Source organism: Orcinus orca, chromosome 17 (genome assembly GCF_937001465.1).
Source record: "Orcinus orca chromosome 17, mOrcOrc1.1, whole genome shotgun sequence".
NCBI lineage: Eukaryota > Metazoa > Chordata > Mammalia > Artiodactyla > Delphinidae > Orcinus > Orcinus orca.
The window spans coordinates 18,844,676-18,865,135 of NC_064575.1; the positions used below are offsets into that span (position 1 = coordinate 18,844,676).

A 20,460-nucleotide genomic window follows, 5' to 3' on the forward strand; every position below is an offset into this window, starting at 1 on the left:
ACTTAAGCGTATTTGTGTCCACTTAGGTAATTCTAATCACTTGTAGAGCAGATTGGAGGGATGAGAGGTGGATGAAAAGAGATTAATTAGGAGGCTAGTGCAAAAATCTATATGAGAGATGGAGAGAACCCAGACTAAGATGCTGACTTTGCTAAGAAGAAGGGAGAAAACATAAGAACTGAGTAACACTATATTCTAAAGAAATATCCAAACTGTATATATACATTACCTGTTCGTGTCTGTATTTTGTTTTTGTTTTGAATTGTAGACATGGGATGTAGAACTGGAAAGATCTGCAGAATCCTGGGCTGAAACTTGTTTGTGGGAACATGGACCTGCAAGCATGCTTCCATCAATTGGACAGAATTTGGGAGCACATTGGGGAAGGTAGCTTAAAATACAACTTCTTGTTTCTGAAAACATAAGAACTTGAAATGAAATACTTACTAATTCATCATTGTAAGTTTTCAAAGGCTTAGTGCCTAAAAGGAAAACAAGCAGTCACACCAAGACAAATAAAAAATAAATATCCTGCCAGAATGATCAGTAGTATTTTAAACTTATTTTTGTTTCAAGTAATTGATATATTAGTGATGTAAAGTGCAAAAGTATTTAATATTAATAAGTTACCCAAAACTGCCTCTCTACCCAACTTCATCAATCTTTTTGGCAATATTTGGTTTTATATTTTCTCCAGCCTTACTTGATTTTTGTGGTTATTTTCTTTCAAATAGATATAGACCCCCAACATTTCATGTACAAGCATGGTATGATGAAGTCAAAGACTTTAGCTACCCATATGAACATGAGTGCAACCCGTATTGTCCATTCAGATGTTCTGGTCCTGTATGTACTCATTATACACAGGTATGTTTTGGGTATACACTTTATTCGTTTAATTTGAGTTCGTGTAAACTAACGAAGTTTTTTTGTGTGTGTGTGTGGGAGAACTTAGGATACTGAACATTTGCCTTCCTTATGTCATTTATATGGTTATTAAAAATATATTAATATTGATTTATGTAGAACAAGCTTATAAATTTTTATAAACAAGAATAATTATCGAAAAAAGTACAGACATTTCCTTAAAAATATTATTTCAATGATTTTACATATAAAATACTTTAATATGACCCCAGTAGATGCAAAAGGGAAGAAATTTACCATCTTCAAATTCAGATGTCAATTTTTTTATTTTCAAAAAATAAAAATATGGTTTTATTTACCATGACATTCAATATTCACATGTGTGCAGCATTTATCATGTTTTTAAATTTTCAGTGTTTGGATTGGGTATTGGACATGTTCTAAAACTTCTAAATCAAACAACAAATGGCAGATTTGACTAGATAAAGCTCACTACAGATCTGAGTTTCTAGAATTTCTATGACTGATTATTAGTGACTATAAAGCAAATGGTTCTGTATGCCTTTGCATGGGACAAGGTTAAGATCAGTATTGGACTCCCTGATAGCCAGTGGCACAGTGAAAATGTCACATTGTATAAGAAATTTGAACACCTAAACTTTTGCTCCAGTACTTTCTGCTTTAAGATGAGAAATTCTGTTCGTTTGGTAGGTAAGTTTCTTCACAGGAAAATTAATACGGCATTTAGGACTGTGAGGATGTAACATTTGAATTATTTAGTAATAAATAAGATGTTTATGTCTTATATCTGGATAGAGTTATATACCTGTGTATCTCTTTTTTTTAAAAGTTAAATTAAGTATTTCCCCAAGTCTCAGGAAAAATATTGTTTCTGACATTGCCTCATTTCATTTTGAATAGTAACTGTTGGTTGTCCAGTTTACTTTTATGCATTTTCTCTCAGATATGTTGCTGTCTTACTTCATCTCAGCCTACTTTTTCTAAGCCTTGCTTTTCTCTAATGTAGGTGGTGTGGGCAACAAGTAGCAGAATAGGCTGTGCCATTAATTTGTGCCATAACATGAACATCTGGGGGCAGATATGGCCCAAAGCTGTCTACTTGGTGTGCAATTATTCCCCAAAGTAAGTAAACAAAACACTACTTGCATATGTAAGTATTTCTTAACAACATAAAAATAACTTTATATTTTTTGATTTTTTTCCTTATTTTCAGTGTGTATTATTGAGTAAACTGCATTGTTTTAACTGAGTTTATGTCATATGGCAACAATTATGGTTGCCTGATGTGTAAAATTGGTGCTTAAAAGGAATATGAAAATTGAAAATATAATCTTTGTAAAGATAGGAATCATATTTTTAGGGCTTCAGTTTTATTTATTGCACTACTATATTGTGTAAATGTTTAATAATTTTGATTTATTAGAGATGAGAAACTATAGACTGAGAAATGTATTTTCACCTATGTAAAGACCCTTCAAATAATTACATTGAAAATATTGTACAACTGAACTTAGGGTCAAATCTACGTCTAAAATCTGTTTTTGTTAAAACAGATGGGATATAGATGAATATTCCATAGCAGAGGTTAGTGTTTTGCAGAAGTTTGGTTTTTCAGTTTTTAGCAATATACATAACACATTATTTAGAATATTTTCAAAAGAATGAGGTAGCAGTGTATGTTTAAACTTAGTAATGAGATATCACTTCCCATCTGTCAGAATGGCTATCATTAAAAAGAACACAAATAACAAATGTTAGTGACGATGTAGAGAAAAGGGAACCCTTGTCCGCTGTTGGTGGGAATGTAAATTAGTGCAGCCACTGTAGAAAAACAGTATGGAGGTTTCTCAAAAAACTAAAAATAGACCACCTCTTAATGGAGTGTATTATCTTTTGAAGGGGAAACTGGTGGGGCCACGCCCCCTACAAACATGGCCGGCCCTGTTCTGCTTGCCCACCTAGTTTTGGAGGAGGCTGTAGAGAAAATCTGTGCTACAAAGGTATGTGATATTGTGTTGTAATATTCAGTTTGATTTATATTTTCATCCAACTTCTGCATTAATTTGTGTTTGAAAGCCCAAAGCACATTTAATTATTACATGAAAAGTTTCTAGAACTCTATTTCAAATATTTAGAAGTCATTTAAAATATTTTTTTAAAATTTATAATATTAATAAGTCTATTATACCAACATGTATTTAAAGGAAAGTTTCATGATTATTCCAGATAACCACTTAATTCTACTTTGAAATTATCCCAGAGTGAGAAGTATATTTTCATTCTTAAAAGCCATCTTGATATAGTGTTGACTAGAATTATTTCCATAAATGTCATGATTTCTGAAGAATTAAGCAGTTTAACACAATTTATTTTAAGCACTTTAAGAGTTTTTGCCTAAATACCTATCCATGAATCTTACTGAACCATGCCCAATGAATTATACTAATTCTCTGCTTCTTACTGCAGAGTATACAATTTGTCATGCCAAAATAACAACAACAACAACAAAAAATATATATAATAGTATTATAAAACTGTTGTAAAAAATACTGTCTCAAATGTACTGGATGTCCTCAAAAATAAATATAAATATGATGTCCTTTTTATAACACATGAAGATAAAACTTACCTGACAAAGCTTTGTGAAAGTCATGCTTTTTATTGGGCATCCAAGTGAACATTTTTACACTCTTGTACTACTTTGTTCTTAATGATGACTAAATGAAGAATAATGCAGACCAGGTGTATTTGAAAATATGTGTAAATGCAGCCACTTTTCAGTACTTATAAAGAGATATCTTTTTTCCTTAATGATTGAGTGCTCACTAGCTATAATAAGTAGACAAGACGTAAGCATATAGTTCACTGTGTAATATGAGCCATTTTTAATTCCTGAAAGCTTTTTTCATTGTGCCTGAGTCTGTTTTCCATCCCCCAAACCTCCAACCTGCTTGCTCCATTGCCAATGACCACAGTGTCTTACTAAAGCTGACTTTCCTCTGAATTCATACTTCCTTTTTCTAGATTCTGAATTCTTAGACATACATGCAAATAACCACATTTCCAAAATGTGCCCCTGTCAAGCCCTTAATACAAGCCAACCTGGAAAAAATATTAAATTCAAAGTTTGCATATTTTCCATTGTTAAGTTTAAATTTCTGCACATTGAATTTCCTTCTGCAGTAGAAACCTTTCCATGGAAACTGATATTGTGGTAAATAGCACAATTCTCCTTTCAGGAGAATTTTAAATGTGATCCTTTGGAGAATTTTAAGTGTTATCCTCCTGAAAATATGATTTCATTTGAGAAAACAAATTCAAATTCACTAAGCCCGACTTCATTAGATCACTGTGTAGACCTCATGATGTCATTATGAAAGGTAATCACTGATACCACTTTAAAATATAAGTAAAGTTTAGAAATGATTCCATTTAATGTTAGCATAAATGAGTCAAGGGCTCAAAGGTTTATGCATCTGTTTTATTTATTCCAATGCAGTATGTAAGATCACCACCTGAAGCCAAAACTTGTGCCAATATACAGTACTGATTTTTCTAGTAGCTTTCAGTGTTAAACAGGCATATAAAGGTGTATCATGGGTAATTTGTGCACATTTAAGATGGATTCATATTTCCTAAATCCATTCTCTCTAACAGAAGGATCAGATAGCTATTACCCTCCTCAAGAAGAAGAAACAAATGAAATTGAACGGCAGCAATCACAAGTCCATGACACCCACATCCGGACAATAGCAGATGATAGTAACAGAAACGAAGTCATAAGCACACAGCAAATGTGTAAGATCTCCGCATTATTTATATTTTAAAGTTTACATTGCTGGCATATTCAACTATATTTTATTAATCTGAACATTTTTAGAATGGCAAAAACTTGGCGTTAGACTGTATGGGATGAATTAGAGCAGCTGTTGCATCATCTAAATTATTATTATTTTCTAAATTTTAGCTCAAATTGTTTCTTGCGAAATAAGATTAAGAGACCAGTGCAAAGGCACAACCTGCAATAGGTAATATTTATTATTACTCTCAAAATTAACTGGCAAGATATAAAAAATATTTTCATACTATATGGACATTCAGAGAAGCTAAATTTTGTTCCCCATTTCTTTTATTTAGATATGAATGCCCTGCTGGCTGTTTGGATAGTAAAGCTAAAGTTATTGGCAGTGTACATTATGAAATGGTAGGTATTATAAATGTCATTATTTGAGGATAGGATCCTTTCATATAATATTTTGATTTTTTAATGGGAAAAATAACAATTTATATATGTATAGCTATTTTGCTCAGAATTGTTTAAAGTCATACATAGTAACAAGTTGTATCCTATGCAGAATTCTTATCATTTTAACATCCTTTTATCCCTTCCTTTTCTCCCAGCAATCCAGCATCTGTAGAGCTGCAATTCATTATGGTATAATAGACAATGATGGTGGTTGGGTGGATATCACTAGACAAGGAAGAAAACATTATTTCATCAAATCCAATAGAAATGGTGTTCAAACAATTGGGTAAGTACCTAAATAATCTTTTGGACCAGAGGTTTTAAGTTGTAACAATAAGTTACATTCATTTAGAGCAAAGCATAGAAGAATTTAGTTTATAAAGAGAGAAGCTAATTTTCAAGGTTCATTTCAACTACATAATTTCCATGGGCAAAAAGAAGGAAAAGTATCTGAATTCAAAGTTGAACCCTTTTGCTTATAAAGATCATGCTAACATTCTAAATTTTCTAGTTTCATTAAGAATGTACAAATTTATAGTTTTTCCCATTGTGAAGCAATACATTTTTCAGTTATGATAAAAAGTGCCTGAGAAGGCTAATTGATTTTCACTATTCTTCCTGCCCTGTTTGGGAGAATTATTTATTTCATGCAACAGTAACTTTGTTAATAAGATAGATTACTAGGTAAAAGAGCATTTTGCAAAGTCTCTAAATATGTAATACACTATGTCACCTTTCTTTTGTCTGTTAAAATGTAATTTGACCCAGTATAAAAGCATTGATTAACTTTTGAAATGTTTGTCATATTAAATATACTAAATGTATTATTATAAAACAACATATTTTCATATATACTCTATAGAAAGTAGAAAAATGTAGGCTTTTGAAATATCTTTGTAGTTTCTCTTTCTCCTATGTAAAATAATAGACATTATTGAACCTCATAATGGAATGCCTTTTCTTAGGAAATATGATAGTCTCCCTTCCTTTGTAACTGAACGATTGCATGAAACTCCACAGTATAGAATTCATAATGATAAGAAAGAATTTGTTAAGAATCCTTGTAAATTGGTGGAATGATGCCCCCTGTATACAATTTTATTCAAAGGCCTGATGTGTGGTTTTTAGCCATTAGTGATTAATCTCTTAAATAAAAGCTTTACAGAAACACTTATGGATTAATTTATTCACTCAACAGATACTTATCTTAAATAAATAATAAATATTAGTTTTTAGCTTTGGTAAGCCAAACATTGGGTGTTGCATTAAAGAACATTTATTTCCTATTATTTACCTTTTTCTTTTAACTTGTTTTTTAATTGTTTATTATATAAACTCTCTTGAAACGTGTGTGTGTCATATTAAAGTACCATCACAAATAAGCATTACCTTTTGCAATAGATGTTTTTTATGAAAGCTTGGGTATAGATAAACTAATTAAAATACCTATTCTTATATTCTTGCTTTTTAATAAAACATATAAGGAGGAATTCATTCATTTATTGTAGACATTTTACTAGATACTAGGGGGAACAAAAAAATGAATGATACATATTCCTTTAAGGTCCTTATTATTTAGTAGTCTTTTTACACTGCCTTGTATTGACTATTTTGAAAGATTAAATTGTTTGCTTCCATGGTAACAGGGAATGAGTATATTGAGAGTTTTAATTTTAATAGGAAACAAATATATAGATACAAATGTGTATTATTTTATGCTATTATGTATAAGTTTTTGAGATTGATAATGAAGAGATTTTTCTCTGATATCAAGAATGGTATTTATTTGGCTCATACTTGAACGTAATATGAATTTAGCATAAAACAGATGATTAATTCTTATACTGCTACATGTCTAGATATAGAATTCAAAGTTGAACCCTTTTGCTTATAAAGATCATGCTAACACTCTAAATTTTCTAGTTTCTTTAAGAATGTACAGATTTATAGTTTTTCCCATTGTGAAGCAATACATTAAATAAGAACATTTAAGAAAATGTTCTTAAATAAGAACATTTAAGAAAAAATCAAACATTCATAGACTTAAAAAATATAAGAATTTATGTTGATGGTGATGCATGTAAGATGTTGATGATTGAAATTTTTATGTTTTTATCTTCAGCAAGTATCAGTCTGCTAATTCCTTCACAGTCTCTAAAGTAACAGGTTAGCACTTTTTTCGTCTTATTTTCTTACCACTCTGTTGCACATTATTCTTTCTAAAGGATTTGCTTATTGTTTTGTGTTTGAATTCTTCAGTTCAGGCTGTCACTTGTGAAACAACTGTGGAACAGCTCTGTCCTTTTCATAAGCCTGCTTCACATTGCCCAAGGTACTGTTTTCTAGATTTTCTCCGTTTTTAACCTGTAAACAAGGGGGCCTTTTACCCTGGATAACTGCTTTTGCCTGAGATTCTGGTGTCTCTAGGACTCAGAAGATGTATCATCTTGAACTGCTAGCAGCAGGGAGCAATGGACACCACAAACTGCATGCACTCTAGGCACTCCTAGTGTAGTTTCTCCAAAAAATGTGTGTGTGTTTTTTTTTGTTTGTTTTTTGTCTCCACGAAAATCTTTATTTTAGCATTTAAAAGAAAGAATCACATGTTCATTCCCCTACAGCTTTATGAGGCTTGGCCACCCAGTAAGTTACAAGTTACGCACGTCAGGCACTTGTCTGGTCATTGCATGACTCTTTAATGGATCACATCAGGGCCAAGCAGCCCCTTTCCCTATGATTAGATGTAAAGGCAGGTACTGTTAAAATGTGTCAGCATTTTTATTCAAAGCATAACGGAAGTTGTAGACGAAGGAATGTTTACTAGATCACTATCTACATTCTCACAAATATATAACAAGGTGTTAAAACCAGAGACTAGAACTCAGACAAGCAAAAAGCTCCTGCAATCTTTCTTTGACCTGAACTTACCTACGAAGAAATGAACTCAGTTTGAATCTACTGATCTTGGCCTTCCACAGACCAAGTGCTAAATATGGTTAAGGTAGAGCGTGCACAGCATGATCCTAAGGGCAGAACAGCTGGTTTTATCGCCATAGGGTGGGCAATGAATGCGCAGCAGTTCTCAAATGCAAAAATAAAATTTTATAGTCAATGGGGACACCCTTCCTCCTACAGAAGTCATTTTTTATAAAAATCAACCTTTAATTCAAAGTTATAAAAACTCATTCATTTATTACTTATACTTAAGTGGTTCTGGTTTAGATGCTAAAGTGTACTGTGTTATACAAATTTTAGGAACATGAAATTTAAATAAGAAATGTAGCCATTTCTTAAAAACTGTGTTGAAGAAGATCGGCTTCAATTGGTAAAGGTAGTTGCAATGAAGTTTTGTTTTTTTTTTTAAGAATACTTTTAGGAAACTAATTGATACTTTTATCAAACAATGATTTTCATATAGTCATTTTGTTGAGACTCTGATTTACTGTGTAGAATGAATTATGTTTTTTCCAGTCTTAGCTTGATTTCCTTTTAGTGTATGAGTGTGTGTACTTGCGTGTGTGTATGTGAATCCAGAAGAGCCAATCAATTTAAATAAGTGCCACTTGGCAGTTTCTTAAACTCTGGGAGTGAATTTTTAAAAATATCATGTGACTGACCGAACACTGATAATTGGACCCCATGTTTAAATAAAAGAACTTTTGGAAACTTTGAAAAAAGGAGCTAAAGTATCAGGAAGGGAGTAGGATATCTGGAGAAAGAACATTTCCATTCAGAGGGAAAGATAAACTCAAAGGCCCCGAGGATGAGATTATTCTGTATGTTTGAAGAATAACTATTAGGCCAGTGTGACAGGAGCTGGGTGAGAAAGTGAAAGAGGCGTAGGATATAATGTCAGAGAGGTAATGGGAAGACAGAATACTCAGGGCTTATTGGCTATTATAAGGATCCTGTCACTTGTTCTGAATTAGATGGAAAGCCACTAGAATATTTGGAGCAGAGGAATGATATGATTAGACTTGTATTCTTCAGTGTAAGTGTGTGGCAAAATAGATTGGAGGGGGCAAAATCGGAAGCAGGGAGACCATAGGGGAGCCTATTGCAGTGAGCTAGATATTGGAAGATAGAGCTCAGAGTTACAGTGATTGAGGTGCTTAAGGATGCTCTGATTTTATTTCAGTGTACAACGAATAGAAATTGGGTTGAATATAAGGTTGAGGTAAGGAAGGGAGTTAAGGATAGAATATAAAGGTTTTTTCTGGCCTGAGCACCTGAATAATGGAGTTGACATTTATTGTCGGAAGCCTACAGAAAGAAGATATTTGCGGACTGGGTGAGAAGATTAGGGATTTGGTTTCAAATATGCTAAATTTGAGATATTTATTAGGTCTATGTGGAGATATTCAGTAAGCAATAGGACATACAAATTTAGAATTAAGAGAAGAGGTCCCAACTAGAGATACAAATTTGGAAATCAATAGTTTATAGATGATAATCAAAGCCATGAAATTGGATGAGATACCAAAGATGTGAACATAGAGAAAAGAAACTATGAGATGTCTGTGGCAGACAATGATTCAGTTTTTCCAAGTTATGTGTTTACTAAATTCAGCAGTCATATTGGGTAGCAAATTCCCAGATTCTGAGAGAGAGATACTTCCTGATGTTTCTTTCTGCTTTGGATCCCCAAATTAGAAAGCTTCCTGGCTAAGCTTTTTTTTTTTTAAAAGAAAAAGAAAGAGAAAAGAAACACATCTGTGCCAAAAGCTGGAAGTAGGTAAAGTAAGCAGAAGCAATTGTGCTTACTGCCGGGATTGTACAATTGACCTATTTCAGAAGGAAAACATGTGTATATATACACTGGAATGCTACTCAATCATAAAAAATAATGAAATTTTGCCATTTGCAACAACATGGATGGACTTGGAGGGCATTATGCTAAGTGAAATGATAGAGTAACACAAATACTTTATGATATCACTTCTATATGGAATCTAAAAAAAAAAATACAACAAACTAGTGAATATAACAAGAAAGAAACAGGCTCACAGGTACAGAGAACAAACTGGTGGCTACCAGTGGGGAGGTACAGTATAGGGGTAGAGGATTAAGAGGTACAAACTATTAGGTATAAAATAAGCTGCAAGGATATATTGTAAAACACAGAATATAGCCAATATTTTATACTAACTATAAATGGAGTATAACCTTTTAAAAACTGTGAATCACCATATTGTATACCTGTAACATATAATATTGTACATCAGCTATACTTCAATAAAAAATAATGAGTAGGATTTAGAATGCTGAGTTTACTTTTGTGTATGCATGTCTATGATCTTACTAATGAGAAAGACTGAAATAACCAGCTACTTAATATTTGTAAGTATGTATTTATTTTTTAGAGTATACTGTCCTCGGAACTGTATGCAGGCAAATCCACATTATGCTCGTGTAATTGGAACTCGAATTTATTCTGATGTAAGTACCCTAATTTATGCAGCTCTCAGTATCTATATGCATGCACACGTGTTTAAATGTATATATGTACATTTATATACAGAAAAAGGAACAGATTCTGTGTTGATATACATATTCTCGGAAAGGTCAATCATCAGTAACACTAAAAACTAAATATCTATATGCAAATCATGCATAATCATTTATCTTAACTAAATTTTTCTTCATATCCTATCTATATCTCTTATATCAGATACTAAATGAAATAGCTTGGATGCATCCTTGGGAAGGAAAAAGCATTTTATTTTTCTTTAACCTTCCTTTTGGTTCTTCAGTACTTGAAGTATAAACTGGATAATTAAGAGTTTGTCAAATGTATGAACAATATCTCCACTGCCAAATGGGCATTTAGCAAGTAGCATAGAATCAAAACCAGGTAATCATTAAAATACATACAAAAGGAAACCAGTTGAGGGTGTATTGTAATGGATGCCAGGACTGGGGTTGGACGAGGAAGATTAGCTGTGATGGCTTCAGGGCCGATAAGTGCTTTCTGATCCAGGTTTCAAGTGTGGGTTGGTAAAGAGGATTAGTGCACATTTTAGGTGGGGTGAATTGCACCTACAAAGACATGGAGATGAGGTGAGAGCAAGTGAGCTGAAAGTGGGCGTGACTTGTAGGTTTGCTTGTATCTGAGCTGGTGAGATTTGAAGCTAAAAGGGGCTGCAGCCAACTTAGTGTGAGGGATGGAGGGAGGGATCCGGCTCTTGAAACATGTAATTGCAGAGTCTAAATACATGCTGATAAGTTTAGATTTTATGTGGCAGACATTTGGAAACCACTACCAATATCTAATCCAAAGAGTTCCAAAAGAAATATATTCTTGATGTACTTATTCAGTAGAATACTGTGGAAATACAATTGTGAAGAGTCCTGAAATGTGAGTATTACCACCACTTGGTGAATTCATTTCGGGTTCAGGTTTTTTTGTTTTTCAGTTCAGCTTTACCGTTAAAATTATTCTCCGAATCTAAGTCTCTCTCCCAGCTCCAGGTTTGCAGTATTCTTATCTGCAATTTCAATGTCCTGTTGGTATCAGAATTTGGTAGTCCTCACAATTTGTGCTTATCTTCTTGTCTCTGAAAACATGCTTTTTCTAATTTTTCTGTGAACATCATGGTCATTCTTTACCTTCTGAGTTATTGCCACTTTCTCTGTGAAGTGTATTGCTGGTTCTCCTAACCCAAGTATGGTGTTGCTTTTCTTTTTTATAAATTTATTTACTTTTTAAACTTTTTGGCTGTGTTGGGTCTTTGTTGCTGTGCGTGGGCTTTCTCTTGTTGTGGCGAGCGGGGGCTACTCTTTGTTGCGGTGTGTGGGCTTCTCACTGTCGTGGCTCCTCTTGTTGCGGAGTGCGGGCTCTAGGCACGCGGGCTTCAGTGGTTGTGGCACGTGGGGTCAGTAGTTGTGGCTCACGGGCTCTAGAGCTCAGGGTCAGTAGTTGTGGCGCACGGGCTTAGTTGCTCTGTGGCATGTGGGATCTTCCCAGACCAGGGCTCGAACCTGTGTCCCCTGCATTGGCAGGCGGATTCTTAACCACTGGACCACCAGGGAAGCCCGGTGTTGCTTTTCTTTAACCCTATTACTTTGTTTTTTCCTTTTATTTAGCACTTAACTGATTCTGTTAGGCATTATGATTGTTTCCCCACCTCTTTTATTAATTTTTAAGTTTCTTGAAGGCAGCAGCTGGGCAAATTATGCATTATTTTTTCATCAACAATTTTACATGTGCCAAGCTGTGAACAAGACAGGCCTAGTTCCTGCTTTAACAGAACTTAGAGTACGCAGTGATATCAGACATTTGGCAAACACCTTGAAACATAAATGTTTGTTTAAAAAAATTAATAAATATATATGGATGAGGAAATCTAGAATCATCAGAGATTTCCAAAGAAATCATTCTTCCCAGGTTGTCCCCTTAAGTAAAAAAACTTTTAATTTTACTCATGTCTGGTGAAAATCTTTCAAAATATCCTATACACTTCTGTACCTATAAGCCATCTCTTTGCTAGAGTTCAGGTTTTTATTAGAACTTATATCCTGAGATCATTTTATCTTTCTATCTCAGTGAAATGGGGTAAGAAATTTTGTATTACTATGCAGAACAAGTTGGAAATATATATTTTTTATGTGCTAAGTACAGAATCAGAGATTCAGCCATTAATTAAGCAATCTTCCTATCCCTTACAAAATACATTATCTATTTAAATACAAGATATGGAAAAATGAGAAACAATCTATCAATCTCCCTCTCTCCCCCATCTTTCTCTCTTTCTCTCTTTCCATTTATAGAGTTACAACTTGTACATTCTATTGCTTTGAGCTTTTATTTCTCATTTATGACAGATGAAATTAATTTCTGCATTCATTAAAAATGTTCCACTGTTTTCACAGATACAGTTTTTTCTTTTCGTGGTATATTAGTTCTTATAATGTGTGGGTAGGAAAAGAAAATCTCTTCTGACCTTTGAACTCAAATCGTAATGCCTGCTGACTGCATAGTTATGGGCAAAACAATAGTTTCAAACCATATTAAGTGCTTGGATTTAGTGAATGTTATATCTAAGCACTTTTATTGCCTTGGGAAAAGTGCTGATGATAACCTTTTAACAGAACAGGATAAATACAGTTATTTATGTGTACAGAAGTGTACAGTTATTTTTAATTCCATCTGTTATGAACCATATCGGACACAAATATTAATTCAGTGAGGGACTTTAAATGGTGAATAAAATGTGTCCTCAGAGTAAGGATATGGGGTTTTGGATGTATGGTATTTTGTGATATAGCAAAAACATGAAAAGTATTAGACAGCTTGGCATTCGGTCTCTCTGATCTAATAAATACTGACTGATGCCACAGAGTTCAGAGCACAGTAATAAAGCAAGGTCACGTAAGATGCACATGCTTATGTGAACTTAGAAAAGCACATTAGGTCACTCACATGTGCATAGAGATAAGAAAAGAATACACCAGTGGGTTCAGAAAAGACCCATCGGGATATGGGGTAGATTGCTTTATACTGAAACAGTTCAAGCGTTTCATTTTGTAGGATTTTGTCAGGCTATGCTCAGCTATTGACAAATTTTGGTAGAACATTTGGATGAAAGCAATTGTCAAAATCTACAGAAGACTTTAATTGGTCAAAAGAAAAGCGTTGACTTCTAGAATTCAGTCGTGTTAAAAAAATGGAAAGCGTTTGTTGGACCTGAAACAATTTTCTCCTTTATAGAAATTCCATTCAATTCAGATTATATAACTGGTACAATGCAAAAATAGAACTTCCTTAGTACCTCATGTCAGACCATTCAAACCAGAGTGATGTACATTGCAAATCTAGGTAGAAGCGATGGTTATTCTTCATCTTTTTTTCTTCTTGGGCTTATTCTTTTGGGCAAGTTTTCTCTACATAGGTTATATTATCTAATAGGAAAAACCTCCTCATTTAATGTATGCCTGTATTTTGGAAAAGGGACTGTAGAGATATACAGAACTATGTTTGAGTTGCTCAAAGTCAAAACTGAACATAAATGAGGTCCAGATAATCCCCCCTGTGAACGTTTGGTCAGAGTGACCTGAGTAGGAACTAGCAAAGGCTGAAATTTAAGAGTGATAAGTAGGCCCTTGAAGAGATAAAAGGAGCTAATTTGCATTTTATTGCTTGGACAGTAGTAAAAGCTTGCTGTTTGGACAGATTAGCTGGTGAAAGGATCTTATCCTTACAGCCACCCTTAAGATCTACCTTCAGGTGTGACTTGCTTGGCTCTAACTTTGTGTCTTTTAAAACATTCCTTTATGCACAAAACATCATCCTGTAACTGCTCACTGGGTATCCACACAGAGACAGATGTCAGCGACCTTGTGTCCAATAGAAGAGTAGGCTGGACAAGTTCAGCAGACGTTTTCTAATGATGGTGGTTTTTTCCTTTCTTCTTCAGCTGTCCAGTATCTGCAGAGCAGCTGTACATGCTGGCGTGGTTCAAAATCACGGGGGTTATGTTGACGTGATGCCTGTGGACAAAAGAAAGACTTACACTGCTTCTTTTCAGAATGGAATCTTCTCAGAAAGGTAAATAAATTGATATATATGTTTATAAACATATATGTATTTAGATATATCATCTTTCCCATTATGCTGGCTTTACAACCAACTCTCCTTAGCATGGCTTTGAGGTTTTGTGACTGAGCCAGTGTGCTTCCTTTGCACGCTGTGTAATAATAGTAGATCTTCCAGGGATGGGAGAAGCTGCAGTACCAGAGATGCCTGTCTCCTGCAGGCTTATAAAAATCAACATGAAAATCGGATTATGAGTCAGAACCACTCTTTTGTTAATTGATCTTATAATAAGGAAATTTCTTTCATCCTCTTTTAGATTTTCTAGGTTAGTTTTTACATGTAACTCTTTCTAGGTGAGCGAGGCACTGAATATTTCTCTACTCCAGTTATCTGACAAAGTATTTGACCAAAACAATGAGTCTGATTTTCCCCGGCACCAAATTCTCTTTTTGATTGGAAGTTCGATGCCTAATATGATGTAAATGAACTCTTTCAGGTCATCTGGTATTTGGCTCATTAGTATTATATATTTCAGTGGTTTGAGAAAATTCATGTGACTTACTTTATTGAGTAATAATAAAAGTTAAGAGAAAAAAACCCTGTAGTGATTTTTTTTAAATCATTGGTACTTGGGGAAGTAATATTAAGTCCCATGTATTTTGTATAGATACAGATAAATCCCTAACTTTTAAACATTTACTAGGTTCTTCAAAATTGCCAGTGGAGGGTTTGCACATATGGTAAAGTTTCTGTAAAGGACACAAAAGGATGTGCCATGCAGGATACCTAGATTGCCTTCCACATAAGCCATCCTCATAAAATGACAGCTTTGTACTTAGCATCTATTTTCAGATGAGACTGTATCAGGAGGCCATTGTTAAGGAGGTGGCTTCTCCACAGCCTGACTTAGCTGGCTCATATCAATGCCCTAGAGCACTAACTTACCGTTTCTTAAGTCTGAAAAAATGTAAATTGTATTGCCATCATACTTAGTAATATTTTTAACATCTAAAAAAAATTTAGTGAGGAAATTTAATGGTCAAACCTGTAAGATCCTAAGAATTTCTTCACTGAAATGTAAACAGACACACAGAGCTCACTCCCCACACCCTTCCCCCATCTCTCTCCTTCTCTCTCTCTGTCTATATATATGAAAGGCACAATATATAAAGTAGATGGAGTTATAGAGTATGATATGCAGTTTTATAAGCTAAACTGAGTAATGTGGCTTCATTTACCTGTCATATTTCTTAAATTTATTTTAAACCTATAAGGTAGATGATATCCTAAGAAAACTGAGAATAATAATTATTTATGAACATCTACTATGAATTTTCCACATGCTCCAGGGCCCTTTAAGTATATTGACTCAGCTCTACCAGTAGCCTTACAAAGTCGGTTCTCTAAACCCTAATTTACAGACATGTTAACTGAGGCTCAGAAAGGTTAAATGATACACCCAACGTCATATAACTAGTCAGTCTCAGAGCTCAGATTCAGAACTAGTTCTGTTAAGTTCAAAAATGTGTATTTTTCCGGTGTATCACTGTGTAAAAAGACACTTTCCAGGGCACTTTGTCAGTTTGTTTCCTACAAATAAAAATGGCTTTCAATTAGCCGTCTACTTGTATGAAAAACCTGGCTTGTGTATGTGTGTGTGTTTATTGTGTAATGTTGTGTGTGCACACTTGTGACATTCTCATTTCTTCTTCTAAAATTCTCCCCTTTCTTTCCTTACACATGAATAAATATGTAAAAGAAATTGCACTTTGTCTCTCTCTTAGCATTTGTGTGTATCTCTAAAAGCTTTTTTGTATTATTAAGAAAATAATACTTTATGCAAAAAATATGGACTTCAAAAGCTTACATTTGATTAGAATAAATAATAATTAATGCCATTATCAACCAGTTTTAACTTGAGGCATTTAAGCAAAACATACCTTGATTAATATTGTCAAATAAAATATAAATAATTTAATAAAGAGTAAAAGGAATGGTTTTGCATTGCTTTAAAGTCCTGTTTTAAAATACTTCTGAAATGAGATTGAGTGCTCTGTGTGTGTGTATGTTTCCATTTCAGTGAAGAAATACTTAGGACCTTCCAGATTTGACCATTAAATTTCCTCACTAAGATTTTTTTGAAACCACAGATGTTAAAATATTAATAAGTATGCTAGCTATATAATTTAAATTTTGTCAGACTTAGGGAATAATAAGTTAGTATTCCAGAGTATCTCCTAAGTATCTCCATCTCTTTAACTTGCAGTTAGCTTTTAACCATGCCGGTCAGTTGTAAACCTGTATCTTAGTATTTCCCCAGTAAAATGGCATAAGAGCCACTTAACTGTACTTTATTGGAACTAAAGGTGGTAATATATGAAAACATGACCTGAAATCTATAACGTTCTATATAAAGGACTATTATTACCACTATGCACCTTACATTTTTTTTAGCAAACTTGTGTACAGCCAAGATTTTAAGAATTATGTCATCCTCACTCAAGCTTTCCAATAACTATAAATTATAGTAGTCTAAGAAAGTTGACCATCTGGATTCATAGAGCTGCTTTCTTGACTGTCATAAGAAAGCATGATTTGTTTGAAGGATTATATATAGAGATGACATCAATACACTCTGTGTATTTTTTGCAGTTTACAGAATCCTCCAGGAGGAAAGGCATTCAGAGTATTTGCTGTTGTGTGAAATGGAACACTTGGAGGAGGAACACTATTCCAAATGCCATATTTCTGAAGTTTGTATAAAACTGTAACATTACTGTACAGAAGATATCAACTATTTTCAACCCCCCATGAGTGTCAAATGCATATAAATTGTGATAGACTACGTCTATAAAATAAAACATGGGACATTATTAGTTTAGGGAAAAGTAATGAATAGGTAATGGTTTTAGAAATCCTGTGTTAAATATTGCTATATTTTCTTAGCAGTTATTTCTACAGTATTACATAGTCATAATTGTTCTACATTTCATATGTTATATTATATGGTGCTTTGTATATGCCACTAGTAAAATGAAACTAAACATTGAATGTGAATGTTCCTCAGAAAATCATCTGGTGCATTTAAAAACAATAATAAAAATAGTAACTCTAAAAATGAAAAAAACACATACTGCATTTTCCCAAGTTCAATGCTATGATTACCTACTCCATATAATATCAAATTATTTTCCACATAATACCTGTATAGTTTTTCTCTTTTATTAAGTTTAGGCATATAGAATATTAAGTCCTGATATTGCACTTATTTTGTATAAAATAATTCCTTAATATCCAAGTGAATCTGTTAAAATGTTTGATTTCTTGGGAACGGTCTTAATAGTAAATGGAATTACGTCAGAGTAGTGGTACGAAAACATTTCTAGTGATCATATAATAAATGTAGGATTAAGCATGGGCAACCAGAGCTTTCTATGTATTGTTCAAACTGGGGTCACACATTTATATTGTATCCTGGCAAATACTCCTGCGGGCCAGGAAGTATAATAGCAAAAAGTTTAACAAACATGAACTGATGTATTGCATCACCATTGCCACTGATTTTCTTAATGGTAAATGGCCTTGTGTATAAATGTTGCCATATTATGGTATCTATAATGGTGATATATTTGTTTGTATGAAAAATGTATTGTGCTTTAAGACTAAAAAACTGTAAAATGTTAATTTTGGTAATTTTTTTTCTGCTGGTGAATTTACTCTTTCCTTGTAAACATATTAAAATTAATCATGTTTCAAAGTATTTTTTTTAGTCCCCTTTGTATCCTTATTTTGATTTAGAAATCATTTTCAATTAACAAAATTATTGTAAGTCTTTTGAATTTGGGTTTTGACATTAATCTAAACAACACCCCTTATATCAGATGTTTCAAAGTCACCCTGATTATTTAGTTATTTGTTTGTGAAAGACGAGACAGACAATATATATTTAGAAACATTATATTAAGGGAAATTTCGAAAAAGAGATTTATTTATAAACTAGAAGGAAGGAATCTGAAAGATACAAAGTGATTATGAAAAATTGGCAACAAATACTTCAAATATTTTTAGAAAGGAAAGAGTAGGTGTTTAGGAACAGATAAAAGAGAGATAAATTACAGGAGGGATCAGAGAAAGCAAGAGATCTGGATCATACCAAAAAAGGAAAGAAAAGAGGGGCTCACATAAACAGCTGCTGGAGAGGCAATTGGTGAAGAAACTAACATCATGATCAGTTATCAAGTATTGGCTGGGAATTGGTTCAAAATGTAGGTAATCAAAAAGTAACCATTTATATATTAAAAATGTCAAAACTTAAAGCAAATTTTGTGGGATCATATTTTTTTCCAAAAGACACAGACACCTTCCTAAATACTATGATTGAAATGTAAACACATATAGTGAGATTCATCTTCTGTTCCTCACTCCTCCCCCCCACCCCGAGTAGGGACGCCCCATTAATTCTGTCCATATAAGAATTGTTATATTTGTCTCTCGTTTAGCTATTCATCATCAGTTTTCTGTACTATTGCCATGTCTCCAAGTGGAGCCTTTTCATTTTGTTCCTCTCCATTCTTTTTCAGTGCATCATTAATTTTTACTGGAATTACTCTCTTCCATAAGTCCGTTATTTAAGAAAACCAAATCATCTTATAAAAGCATTTAAGACCCTCCATAGTCTTGCTCCATATTGCTTATCTCTGCTGTTCTACAGGGTGTGGCCTGGAGTAAGTTACATAACTTTCTATGCTTCAATTACCTCACCTGAAAAATGGGACAAATAATACCTCATAGGGATTGCTCTAAGAATTAATTGAGATATTATGTATAACCTACTTAAAAGAACATTAAACACACAATATATGGTCAATATACATTAGTTTTTATTACTAATATCTTTATAATCATTTTTGTTGTTATTTACCATGGGGAAACTATGCATCTGTCATAATACACTACTGATCCTTCAGCATTTAACTAAATGTGAAATCCTCCAGGAATTTTTCTGCAACTCTCCTGGTAAGAATAAAATAATGCTCTCTAATATGCCTTTTTAACTTAACCATATTAATTTTTAAATTTTGCCTTATATTATATTTAGTTCTTTAAATTTAAGGATAAGCTCCTGGATAATGGTAATACTCTTATCTATCTCTGTACCCCAGAGACACAGTAATTTTTATCCTCTATAAATAGTGGGTCAGTATTGTTGAATGAATAGTCCAACAATTCCTAATTTTATTCTTGATGACATAAGTAAACATTGTGCATGTTGTCACAGCAGAAATAAAATATTATAGCTAGTTAAAATAGTTTATTGATAAACATTCTAAATGTGGACTTAAAACAGAGTTCAATGCTTATATAATAGTATCAATATTAACATCATTATTTTAGCTTTCAAAGGTTAACAGACCACATGTTAACTATTATTTTAATGTTATGCATCTAATAAAAATAATGTGGGCATTTCAAGTAAAGCAGAGTAATCAAAATTTTTTTCTTTCCTAAATCTGTTGATAATTTACATGCTATAGTGTCTATTTTTCTATTCAATATTGTAACTTGAAGTCTTGACTTTTCTCTAGCATTTCTACTATGTTCTTAAATATAAACTCACTTGAAGAACATGGTGAGCTAAGCAAAGAAACAAAGCAATGATTTTTGCAAACATACCAAACTTCAAGATTTAGGGTTTAAGCTAATTTATTGCACAAAGAATTACATTGTTTAGGTGGATTTAAAACACTTATCTGATGTGGTATTTCAACCCTGGCACCATAATATTTAGGAG

At 33.2% G+C, this 20,460-nt stretch overlaps 1 protein-coding gene across 2 annotated transcripts in view; it reads left to right on the forward strand.

The window, feature by feature from the left end:
- CRISPLD1 (cysteine rich secretory protein LCCL domain containing 1) overlaps positions 1–18,429 on the forward strand; it is a 43,940-nt gene extending 25,511 nt beyond the window's left edge. Inside the window, exons 3-15 of one of the 2 annotated variants that reach the window (XM_033407129.2) lie at positions 269–387; positions 735–867; positions 1,895–2,010; positions 2,788–2,888; positions 4,546–4,686; positions 4,856–4,916; positions 5,026–5,092; positions 5,290–5,420; positions 7,257–7,300; positions 7,394–7,466; positions 10,498–10,573; positions 14,551–14,681; positions 17,322–18,429. In XM_033407129.2, the coding sequence (XP_033263020.1) occupies positions 269–387; positions 735–867; positions 1,895–2,010; positions 2,788–2,888; positions 4,546–4,686; positions 4,856–4,916; positions 5,026–5,092; positions 5,290–5,420; positions 7,257–7,300; positions 7,394–7,466; positions 10,498–10,573; positions 14,551–14,681; positions 17,322–17,373 (1,245 nt within the window). In that variant the 3' untranslated portion in view covers positions 17,374–18,429. Of the gene's footprint in view, positions 1–268; positions 388–734; positions 868–1,894; positions 2,011–2,787; positions 2,889–4,545; positions 4,687–4,855; positions 4,917–5,025; positions 5,093–5,289; positions 5,421–7,256; positions 7,301–7,393; positions 7,467–10,497; positions 10,574–14,550; positions 14,682–17,321 lie in introns of those variants that run through there. The other variant, XM_012537032.3, reaches the window with a different exon arrangement.
- The last annotated feature ends 2,031 nt before the right edge of the window (positions 18,430–20,460 follow it).